Source organism: Xyrauchen texanus, chromosome 9, assembly GCF_025860055.1.
Source record: "Xyrauchen texanus isolate HMW12.3.18 chromosome 9, RBS_HiC_50CHRs, whole genome shotgun sequence".
In the NCBI taxonomy this organism is placed as follows: domain Eukaryota; kingdom Metazoa; phylum Chordata; class Actinopteri; order Cypriniformes; family Catostomidae; genus Xyrauchen; species Xyrauchen texanus.
The window spans coordinates 9,218,234-9,231,125 of record NC_068284.1 but is presented as its reverse complement, the minus strand read 5'-3'; the positions used below and the strand labels follow the sequence as shown (position 1 = coordinate 9,231,125).

General features: G+C 38.9%; 1 protein-coding gene across 1 annotated transcript; it reads left to right on the top strand.

Annotated features, from left to right (window-relative positions):
* The first annotated feature begins 6,130 nt into the window (after nucleotides 1–6,130).
* On the top strand, nucleotides 6,131–8,562 carry LOC127649030 (5-beta-cholestane-3-alpha,7-alpha-diol 12-alpha-hydroxylase-like). The gene has a single exon (XM_052133910.1). The coding sequence runs from the start codon at nucleotides 6,148–6,150 to the stop codon at nucleotides 7,678–7,680; it is 1,533 nt and encodes a 510-aa protein (XP_051989870.1). The 5' UTR covers nucleotides 6,131–6,147; the 3' UTR covers nucleotides 7,681–8,562.
* Nucleotides 8,563–12,892: the final 4,330 nt, after the last annotated feature.

Here is a 12,892-nt window from a genome sequence, read left to right as displayed (position 1 = left end):
TAGCCTACTAACAGATGAAAGTCCTGTAAGTTTATCGATAATTTTAACCATTATTTATTTGAAATATAATAATAACAATAATAAAGTAAAAATTTATGTAGAGCTTTTCCAGAGTTAAAGAACACTTAACGTTCTCAAATTTATGCACAGTTTTAAAGAAGAAGAAAAAAAGACAGAGTATGTTTCAGTTTCTTCTTTTTACATAAGGAGGAATATCCCTAATAGATTAATAGGCTACTCTATTGAGCATTAAAGTCTTAACCAGATAACCTTAATCACTGAGGTGGATATAAATGTTGTCAACTTTAAGAGACGGATAGATGAGCTCCGACATGAAATCATCACAGGAATTTATCATCACGCTCAGAGTTTGGCTATAAATAAATAGATGGGAATCTTGTGTGAATCATGGGATATATTAACAGATATTTCAAGAATTTGAACATGTAGATGCGCACAATTAACAGAGACCGCAAATATTTTGTATCTTATTTGGATCAATCCATTATTCATTTTGAATGCATTATTCGTGCCTTCCTAAATAAGGTATTTGGCTTCGGGGACATCCCTATTGGAGAGTACCAGAGCCGGCAGTGCGTGTTCTCTGGGGAGGCATAAAGATTTGCTTCCACTCTCCCAAACACTTTCCAAATCCTCAGAACAGACTGGGGATGAAGTCTCCATTCCCCCAGGCAGATGCCTTGATGCGAGAGCAGATCAAACTCAACAATGGAAGCGACCAGACTCTGCCCTGGCAATTTACATATGCCACCACTGATCAGCACATACCAAGTGTTCAGGGCCAAAAATACTGTCAGTAAATCCAAGCAATTTATATGCCACATCAGCCTTGCTCCGGTCCTGGAGCCTAAGTGCATGGACGCCCATTGCAAAGGCCTCCCCAGCCCGTGCTGGATGCATCTGTGGTGACTACTTTGCATTTGGTCACCTGACCATTTGATAATACTCTACTTTCTTCCAAGGAGACAACATGGTTAGACAATGGCGCGTCACCAGAAGACCAACGTGACCCTGAGGCCACGCATGTCACGATACTCTTGCACCAACCCAGAACTTAAGAGTTATCATGTTTAACAAGACCAGAGGCGTGACAGTGGCACCTGGCAACCCCTGCACCCTCTGAAATTCAGGCTGCTTCAGCATTTCAAGTGCTGGAGAATAGAATGAATGTTGATGTCTGTAAGGCATGCAAGCATTCAGGTTGAATCAATCTCCATTCCCAGAAAGGAGATATTCTGCACTGGCACAAGAAAACTCTTTGCCCAGTTGACTCTCAGACGCAGCTGCTGCAGATGTGTGGGCAGCATGTCTGTCTTTGCAAACTTGAGCCTTTGACTGCACTAAAAGCAGCTAGTTATCAAAGTAGTTCAAAACGCGGATGGCACTCAGCTCCAGAGGCACACTTCATGAACATGAACAGAGACATAAAGTGAATCTCAAGAAAGGCCTGGGAGATGCACACATAAAAGTAAGTGTCTTTCAGGTCGAGACATGAACCAGTTTAACACGCGAACATGAGACATGATGTGCTTCCGAGTAATCATTTTGAATGGAAAACTGAGCAGAGTTCGGTTCAAACGGCGCAAACCCAAAATCGCCCGAAGTCTGTTGTCTTTCTTTGGAACAAGAGAGTAACAGCTGTAAAAGCCTCTCTGGGTGTCACTAGGGGGAACAATGTCCACTGTGTCCCTGGCAAAGAGGTTTTCGATCTCTGAGCATAAAATGAACGTGTCCCTGACTGTCACCGCAGAGGACTGTAGTACTGACATGGTGAACAAGGCCGAACCAGCTTGCCCTGATTCTGCGTACTACTTAGAAAGAGCGGACGGAAGTCTACAGGCTTAAGATGGGAGCCCCAAGCATTTTTTCCAACTCAGCACAGGTGTGCCGCGATCGTTTCTTCAACCTCTGGGACCTTGGAATAACCCTTCTGCACGGCATGGTCCAGGGTTGTGAAAGGGGCAGTTCCAGAAACGTGAGTGCATGCAGAGTAAGGCCGAGACCAATGAGACAAAGCCTTGCTTTCTGACGCGGCAATAGGCATCACATCATCATCCGGGAAACAGTCAAACAAAATCATGCTGTGCACCCCGACAGAGGGACGGAGATCAACGCTGGTGCATTCCATGGGGGAAGACGCTGTGTAAGGAGTGCAGGAGGACAGCAAAGCTTGCGCTGGCGGTAAAGCCTCCTTGAAATCTTGTCACTCAATATCGGAGCCTTGCGCACCACCCTTGTGTGTTCCTTCGTCTGTCACCTCAGGAGACAGAAGGGGCATTGTGAGATGCTAAGGGACAAACATTGGCCACATAATCTCAGTTCTCTCTGAGCCCACACAGCAGCGAAGAAAGAAAATCCTCGCTAGAGCACGGCAGGAGAAGAAAGTCAGTTCTGTCCACTGAAACAGGTGCACAAATATGTAACGAAACTAGGTGAAGTAGGCATGTATCCTACATATGTATAATCGACTCACTTGAATACGCTTGTAACATAGGTGGTAATGTGATGCAAGCAATAATGGAGTGGCAGTGGCGTAGAGGGCTAAAGCACTAAACTGTTAAGCAGAAGGTTGCTGTTTCGAACCCGACAGCCACCACCATTGTGTCCTTGAGTAAGGCACTTAACTCCAGGTTGATCGGGGGGATTGTCCCTGTAATAAGGGCTCTGTAAGTCACTTTGGATAAAAGTGTCTGCCAAATGCATAAATGTAAATACAATAAAATGTATCATTTTTCAATTCATGCATTTTGATGTAATAAGTAACAGAGTAACATGGGGAAAAATAGGTGTTTATGATTTTTCAATCTGATGTTTTACTCATGACTTGTGTGAAAGTCAATAAAACTGGTTGTTGTTGTGCCTCTGTATTTATTTTACCAGAGAACTGCAACAATATGTAGAATGAGGCATGTAAAACTAATTTAGCAAAAATGTCTTCGATAGGTGTGGGTGAGAAGGAGATCAATATTTAAGTCCTTTTTTACTATAAATTATTCTCTCTGCCCAGTAGGGGGCGATATGCATGAAATATGAAATTACTAAAAACAGAAGAAGGACTTTTAAGAGAGAAGAGTGCATATGAAAGTGAAAGTGGAGCTTTATAGTAAAAAATTTATTAATTATTGATCTGTTTCTCAACGCTTCTCATTTACTTGCATTGAATGGACCAACAGAGCTGAGATATCCTTCTAAAAATCTTCATTCATGTTCAGCAGAAGAAATTCATACACATCTGGGATGGCATAAGGGTGAGGAAATTATCGAATATTCCTTTAACATTCACATATTTTTACAACACACAATGAAGACTTATGTCATAAAGTGAAAATCTTAGTGAATATCATATATGATATAATGATATGGAGAACTTAAATCATTTTCAAGTAAATGCATATATTGCATATTTTTGCTGTGATCTTGCTTTATTGTTATCATCTTCACTGCCAACCCCTGACTTGGACATGACATCCCAGGCTGAATATGAATCCCACTCCGGCCCTGTCTTAAAGCAAGACAATAATCTCAAACATAAACTGGAGTGGTTAAAAAACAAAGAAGTGAATGTCTTACAATGGCCCAAATTGTATTATTCTTAAATGCTATTACCAGTTAAAGTTTATAATTTTCTTGTGCCACCTGTGCAGATAATAAACAAAAGATATTTTGTTTCTAGGTACTTTGAGTTGTTTATACTTCCCAACCCACCATATAATAATGTTTACTTGATTTATGTTTCCATTAACAAGGCATGGTGAAGTACCATTTGGTCATCATTATATATGAGATACACACACTCAAGTGACCTCCATCCACAGATCTTTTAAGAAAAGTCATAGTAAACCAATACAGAAATCTTATATATGGCCATACTGTATATGAACATATGTTGAAAATTATAGTTCAAAAATGTGTCACGGCTCTGGTGAGTTTGTTGGTTTGTTCTGTTTGTTTTGTTATTTCTCTCCCTCATGTTCAGTAGGCCCTGCTGGCATGCATGATCAGTGTTTCCATAGGAACACTGATTGCTCCCAGGGGAACGCTGATCATGTCACTAATTAGCGTGCTAGTAGCACCTGTTTCTCCGCCAATTAACTCCCTACTTAATCCCTTTGTGTTGTCAGTATCTTTGTTGTTTGGGGTAAAGTAACTTACCTCATGCTATCTGCCTAGTGGGTCCTGTCTCATGTATCTGTTTGGTTGCCCATCTCTGCTTGTGTGTCGGGAGAGTGGTTGCCCTCCAATTTGCTATATGCTTGTTCTCTGTGCTCACAAATCTTCAACGGAGGACTCCCTGTCTCTGCCCGTGTGTTGGGAGAGTGATTGCCTTCCAGTTTGCTGTGTGCTTGTTCTCTGCACCTCACTATGCTTCAACAGAGGATTCCTCACGAATATGCTCCTAACTACCACGACACACACTTGCCTACTAACACAATATTCACGAACTTCTCCCCTGCTACTGCAGCTGGTGCTGGGTCCTCCACTCTTTGCCATCATAGCTTAATTAGCTCTTGGGTCTCTTTGTCTCGCTCTGTGACAATATGAACATACTGTATGTAAATTCCACTAGTTTATGAAAAAATATCTTAAATATATGTAAACTGCTATTTTTGTTGTACTGTGAAATGCAGTAATTTGCATATATATTCAAGTGTGTGACTTTTTATATCAGTGAAAACCGTATAAAGTATAAACAGATTTTTTCATATGTTTTGTATATTTTACCATATATCAGATTCTGTAAGACACATTATCCCTAGTTTTAGTATTTTAAAATCTTTCAACAGTGTGGTAAGTCAAAGGAGGGTTCATTTTGAATTATTCACATCATTAATGAAATTAAAGATATCAAAAATCACATGCATGCAAAAATCACATGGTTTATCTTGTCATTGCCATTTGACAATTTCATTTAACTATCACAGTAAATATTGATGTATTTAGGTATTATTCTTTGTAGGTTTAATTGCAATTAGTAAATGCACCTATTGAAAGTTGAAGGACAGTAATTTAGCAACAGGCAATGAATCAAGGTAACCTTTATTGTGCAATCAAGATCATGTCTAACTATCTCAATGATAAGAAAAGCCTTAATCCTTTACATTCTAGACTGACACGAGCATTTACTGCATTCAAATCACTCAATTATTTTACTTGTAGTAACTCTTCCATATAGAAAATTTAACGTATATATTCTTAGTTTAAAATGTTTCTCTTATTTCATTTTATTTATTTTTTTAGTTTTGAAGGACTGGCATAAATCTCGCTTGGCCTTAAAAGGTTAAGTCATTAGGAATCAGATTTGGTCTGATTATTATAATATGTAATTACTGAATACACATTGCAGTTCACCATATGTATAATGATGTCCTCCAGGTGGCATTTCAGTGAATTTATGTCTATTTTTTTCTTCTTTTGTTTACTTATTAATGAATTCAATGTTTGCAGGTTTGGATTTTAAGTAGAAAAATAAAAATGTTATGAAATGATCCAACAAAGAAGTTGTGTGTTTTTGCCTTGAGTAATTTTATGAAAACTTTCTGTTGGAGATTTTATTTCAGACATTGTCCCTCACTTTGAAATGTATGCTTAACAGGATAACACAGATTAGCCCAATTGATTTATTGTACACACACATTCATGTAACAGAAATATAAAATGACACCAGAATGTTATGAAAATCAATAAATAACATTTTTTGAATTTATTATAAAAGTCACAATCTGAAACAATTTGTTAAAAATATTCTGCACTAAAAATGTACATGATTTAAGTAAGTGACTTACAATCAGAACATTTAATTTAATTATTGTTTTTTGTAATAAGATAAAGTCACATAACATTTTTTGGAATGCTGTCAACTGATGTTAAGGTACAACAAATTTAATACATAATATATTCTGCCTACAACACAACACACAGTAAAATTCACTTATATATATATATATATATATATATATATATATATATATATATATGACCACATTTGTGTCATTTCCTGTAAGTGCACAACAGGAACTGAAAAGAAGTGAGTCATATGACCTGTTATGACTACATGGGGAAGACTATAAACACAACTGTCATTTAAAACAGTGCAGAGTGCTGCCTGGAAAACAGCAAAAGAAGAACATGGGTTACCTCCCTCAAATCCTGCTTGCTCTATTCATCTCTGTCATAGGTGGTCTTTACCTCCTTGGGGCTTTTCGCCGCAGAAGGGCTGGAGAACCCCCTCTGGATAAAGGCCCTATTCCCTGGCTTGGCCATGTACTGGAATTCAGAAAGGACACTGCAAAATTCCTGCAGAGAATGAAGGAAAAGCATGGAGATATTTTCACAGTACAGCTGGGAGGGTTTTATTTCACTTTCATTACAGACCCACTCTCTTTTGGTGCTGTGGTCAAAGAGGCAAGAACAAAACTAGACTTTTCCAAGTTTGCAGAGCAACTGGTTATAAAAGTGTTTGGCTATCATTCCATGGAAAACGACCACAAGACACTCCAATCTTCAAGCACCAAATATCTCATGGGAGATGGTCTGGTTGTCATGACTCAGGCCATGATGAACAATCTTCAGAACTTGATGCTCCATAGTGTCGTATCTGGGAATGACAAGGCTTGGCAAGAAACTGGACTGTTTGCTTACAGCTACAACATTGTCTTCCGAGCAGGCTTCCTGGCACTTTTTGGTAATGAGCCTCCCAAGGGTACAGGGACTTCAGAAGAAGCAAAGGAAATTGACAGGCAACACTCAGAAGAAATTTTCTTGGAGTTCAGAAAGTATGACCAGCTCTTCCCCAATCTGGCTTATGGGGTTCTGAGCCCTGGTGAGAAGATAGAGGCAGAACGTTTGAAGAAGCTTTTCTGGAACATGCTCTCGGTGAAGAAATTGAGCTCCAGAGACAATATTAGTGGCTGGGTTCAAGAACAGGAACAGGCTAGGGCTGAGAAGGGCATGCAAGAGTTTATGCGGGATCGGCACATGTTTCTACTTCTCTGGGCATCTCAAGGAAACACGGGTCCTGCAGCCTTCTGGCTTCTCTTGTATCTCATGAAGCACCCTGATGCAATGGCAGCTGTCAAGAAGGAAGTTGAGGAGGTTCTCAGAGAAACCGGGCAGGAGGTAAAGCCTGGTGGGCCACTAATTGACCTGACCAGGGATATGCTCCTAAAAACGTCCATCCTAAACAGTGCAGTGGATGAGACTCTCCGTCTAACGGCTGCACCTGTCCTTACCAGAGCTGTTCTGCAGGATATGACCATCAACATGGCCAATGGACAACAGTACGACATCCGCAAGGGTGACAGGGTGGCAGTTTTCCCCTACACTGCTGTTCAGGTGGACCCAGAGGTGCACCCAGATCCCCTCACTTTCAAGTATGACCGTTTTCTCACACCAGATGGAAGCAAAAAGACTGATTTCTACAAGGCTGGAAAGAAACTCAAGTATTACAACATGCCGTGGGGTGCTGGAACCACCATGTGTCCAGGAAGATTCTTCGCCACAAATGAGCTGAAGCAGTTTGTCTTTCTCATGATTACCTACTTTGACTTTGAGCTGAAAAACCAGCATGAAGAGATTCCAGGTATTGATATCAGACGATGGGGTTTTGGCTCCATGCACCCAACCAAAGAAATTCAGTTTAGGTACAGACTAAGATTTTAGACTTAGAAACCTACATGTGCCTTTATTTCATGTGCATTTGAAGTGGTTTCTGGAAAAAAGTTAGTGTTACTGTGTCCTCTAATACTCTGAAGTGTTGTTTTTACAATATCTCAGAGACCATGAGTGTGTGTGTTTACTGTGTAATGAAAGGACTTTACTCGTGCTAGAACACTTGTCAGACAATAACACTGTTAAGAACATGATATTTATACATACGTAAACTGTGCAGGATCATTACGAATTTTGAGATATCTCCTATTATGCAGATTGCCCATGTGTTATTTAAGATTTTTTTGATCTCACATACAGTATAAAATAAAAGTATTAATTAAATTCCCCGTCTTTCGTCATTCTTTATAACTGAGCTGAGTATGATATAAAACTAGAGCACTGTATAAAAGAAAAAGTTAGAACATCCTGTCATACTACATGCTTTTTTTCTTCTTTTCTTTTCTTTTCTTTTTTTTTCTGCAGAAAGTGGATCAAACATAAGTAGTTCTTAATCTCTCTAAAAGCCGTGTTATCCAAGTAGCATGCTGACACTTTTTAGGCCTATTTTGATAAGCATAGCCAAATATTTAGAGAATGATATATATTTTAATAACGTAATTGATTTGGCTAGAAAACATATGCTGCCCAGCAATAATAAGCACTAATTGCACATTTATTTGGGAACTTGTCTAAGCAAACTAAAATGCCCCAGGTTTCAATCATGCAAATTTTATAAACAATGTAATAGGAAAATATGTGCTAAAACTTTCCGCTAAGGAACTCTGTAATATATTTCCATGACATGGAAGCAGAGTTAGTTTGGAGGTCCTGAATTACCATGCAATATGTTTGTCTGTAAATGTATAATATTTGCACAAATTCTATTATGATAATGTATAATTTGTCCATACCTACAGATAAAGGTTTATAACTCAACTCTGTTAATGCTCTGTCTGTCATTCATGTTCTGTTTGGTGTCTGAGATCAAATAACCCAAAAGCTATTTTAATACCTCAAAAATACACTTCAAACATCCTTCATTTGTGGTTTGAGATCCATAAAACATTAATAAATGCAATTTTTCACATGATAAGATTTTTAGATTGGTGTACACACAACAGATATCCACTCCAGCCAGTTGTCTTTATTACATTTTTTTTTGCCGGGGCTCAAATTCAACCAAAACAGAAATAATGTTACCATAGTGGATAGCAGCCACACTAATGAAAAGTTTATCTTACTTTGTGATTCAGCAGTGGGATAAGCTTCTAATAATATCTCCATACTGGGTTTTGATTAGGACAGAGCAAAGGTTTGATTTACAGGTGGGTCGTGTGGGATATATACCTACCACTTTTAGCTGGAGATGTCCCGATACTGATACTCTGCTCATGTACATGTACTTGTGCTCGTAAAAATGCTCAGATACCAAAAACCAATACCATCTGACATATGAATGCCGTTTCATAAACATTCAGTGCACAGATTAAAATCACGTCATGTCCTAGTGAGATTATTTTCCAGCAAAAGCTGCTTTTTAATGAGATAAATATATAGTTTGCATGTGCAGTGCTTTAAATGTATGTGGTTTTGAATGTGTGGAGCCGGTGTTGTGCTGACATAAAGACACAAAGTGCTCATACCTTTAAGAGATCCTTGGCTCATACACAGAAAACAACATCATGAGCATCGCAAGCTGTTTGTAGCAGATGACAGCATGCAGTGCGCTAATTCACTTTTTAGTGAGACTCCACAAGGGACATACAGAGTACATACAATTAATAGCAGTCTTTTGTGGTTAAATAATCACTTTAAGTCATGTAGAAACCAGCTTTTCTAGAGTGGGAAGCTACTGTCAATACATCAAAGCTCCTTGGTCTAACAACACAGAAGCACTTCAAAATAAAAGCTCCACCAAAATAAAAGATCAATTTAATTAAGGTGAAAAAGTACGACAGAAATAGATCACTACTGCAGTTTTGTAATAATCAATGTAGTACTACAAATAATAATAGGAATGATACATCAATAGCAATTACTATATTTAATCAATAACTAACATCTGTGATGATCTGTTATGCAGCACTTTGGACTGTGCTGTGAGGTTCTGAATAATATATATACACATATACTGTATATATATATATATATATATATATATATATATATATATATATATATATATATATATATATATATAAAATACAAAATCATGCTGAAAATGAATTGTTATACTTTCATTTGAATTCTTAATGTATAATGATTGCTCATAGCACACTCACAGATGCACACTCTCCTCGCTCTGCTGTTTCTGGTGCTCTTTTTCTGTTAAAATGCTAAGCTAATTGCAAATAGTTTTGACACATCCACTAACGTACATATGCAATATTCATTTATTAAATTATAAAGTTATATGTGGGTGGATTAGAAGTCAGAACTCCTTGTAATAGAGGCGAAAACATTATCATGAGACCAATCAGTCATTCTGGCTAAAGCTTTCTGATCTATATATTATTCCATTGACTAACCAATCCCAGTAATGACAGTGTTTGAAGTACGATAAAGATGACAAATCAATTTTGAGAAATATTTATTAGAGTGCTTGATTTGGTCATCAAAAATGACTATTTATCAAAACAGAATAAGAGTATATTACATTATTTGCACATAACCTTATTAAAAGTTCCCCACCACTTTTAAAAACAAATTGACACCCCTGGAACAGACAACATAATTAAAGAACTGGAAAGGGAACAGTGACCTTGCTTGTAATTTTATGCTGCAAGAAGTATAAAAAAGATTTACAGTTTAATGTTGTGTTTACATTCCATGGCCTTCTCAAGGGATTGGGTGGCACTAAAACTGCATGAAGGAACTGAAAGCGTTGGGTCACAGAATGCAGGCAGACGTTTGATTAGTCTCCAATCCCCAGGCAGGAATTTGATATTTTACCATCTGACAGAAGAAAAATAAAACTGTACAGATTTATTTAGTTTTAAGAAATATTAATCGCTCCAACCCTCCCCCTCCCACCCTCCTTTCCTACTCCGCTGGCGCCTACTGGTCAGCCTGGCTAGTACTTCCTCTTGGTCTGCTCCCTGCCCTTCTGTTAGCAATCCCTTGATTTGTCCCATCTGCTTCCCCAGGCTGGAGTCACTCAAATCTGCTCTTGACCTGGAGTCAACCCCTCTGGTTGGTCCTGCCAGCAACTCCCTGGTTTCTCCTGTTTGCTTGATACATGCACTGAATCATGCTACTGACTCATTTTTTATTTAGCATCAAAATAGACTGTGTAAAGAAATGACTTCAGTGTGCCAGAGATGTCACTTCACTCACAGCTCATTGATTCAGCAGCTGTTTGCAATCTGCAACCCAAACTAAAACTCTGGAGAAGGTTAGCTGTGTAATGCAAGTTACCATGGTGATAAACACAGTTAAAATAACAGATTTTGCTCAAACTACACTCTAGGTAATCTATACTCTAAACCAGGGCTTCCATCAAGTTCCCTTGTCGGTATCGTTGGTTAGTTTTGTTTGACATTACTATCAAATTTATTTTTAGTCTAGTTCTAGTGTTTTCTGTTTTGTTCTCTATGTTTGTTTCTTGTCTAGTCTCTTTTCTTGCTTGTTTTACCCTATCGGTATTTTGTGTGTCCTGCCTTAAGGCGGTTTTACACAGGACGTGGTTACCACACGTTCCATATTTATTTTTATTGAGAGAGGCTGGTGGAAAACGGAGGCGGCAGTCGAAGCTGCGCCACTTTCCAAGCTCGTTTACGAGAATCCTACAGCTTGCGGCACACTACAAATATTTTACATATACAAATATATATATTTTATATTACGCAGCTGCTGCTTGTCACTGACCAATCATAGCTGAATTTATTCACAAACAATCAAACGACATTTAACTTTTATGTGGTCAAACACAAAGTGGAGAAGAATAAACTCGCTGTTGCTGAATTTCCTGAGCTATATAGCGTTTCTTTAAGCATTTAAAGAGATATAAATAGGATAACAGCCAAGTCGGTGAACCAAGTGAAAATAGGATACTTGCGTTGTTTATGTTTGGAAGACAGACGACTGTGCGATATATGCAAATGGACTATGGACCATCTACTTAAATGTTCCCTTCTACTGCAGGTGTCTAAAACATCGACTTAAGATAATAAGAAAATACCATTTCTCACGTGGATTATTAGCAGATTGTTTAGTGGATATTGTATGTAGCCCCCCCATTTTAATGATTGATGTGATGTTATATATTCTATATCAGTTTGGCAATAGAAGCATAAAGCAATGCAGTTCCCCTTCTGTCACTCACTAGACATTGTGTCGAATGAAGTGACACAAGGTGACTTCCTGGGACTGAAAGAATAGGACTGGGAAAGACGCCTTCCCAGACGCATCTGATGGCGTTAAGATAGCCCCAGCTGCTTCAAGTCCTATGTGAGAGCCATAGTGAGAGAGAATGCTAGTCATGTAGCACCTGTTCCCCCCCTCAGGGGTGCGGGGAACCTAAGGTCTGTATGTGACATCTCTTTTGGGGCGTTGGGGAGTTCTACGTGCAGCCGACACAGGTACCTCTTGCACGCAGTAGCCTGCTTGCACCTGTCTTGACCGTTCACGTAGCATGGTCAGTGCATGCCATTTTTATATGGGACCCCTTGTGTCACTTCATTCGACACAACGTCTCGTTCCTTCCCTCGGGGAACGTCATGGTTACTGTTGTAACCTCCGTTCCCCGAGGGAAGGAATGAGACGTTGTGTCCCTCCTGCCACAGCACTAGACCTACCACTGTAAATGGCCGTAACTTATTTTCGGCTCTTCAGTGCAAAATCCTGACTGGCACTCACTGCCCCGTTTCCTTTTATACCCGTATGTCCGGGGCGGGGCATGCAAATTCTGTCCGCCAACTTGACATTGGCCTTTTTCTCATTGTATGATATTCATTCCAAACTGCTGCTCATCATGGCTGGCTGAATAAAGCTCCAAATTCCTGCAAACTGCCAGGAAACTTGCTCCTGTCAACAACTAGTAAAAATGTATGAGAGTTTTCTGCAAGATGGGATAACAGTTTTTTTTCTTTCACTTTAATAGCAAAGAAATTCCTTAAAAAGATGTTACTGCATAAGAATAGATCCACGAGCAGCAGTTTTCTTCCAGTTGGAATGAATAACACAAGGATAAATGGACCAGAAAAATTGCGAGGAAGCTCTG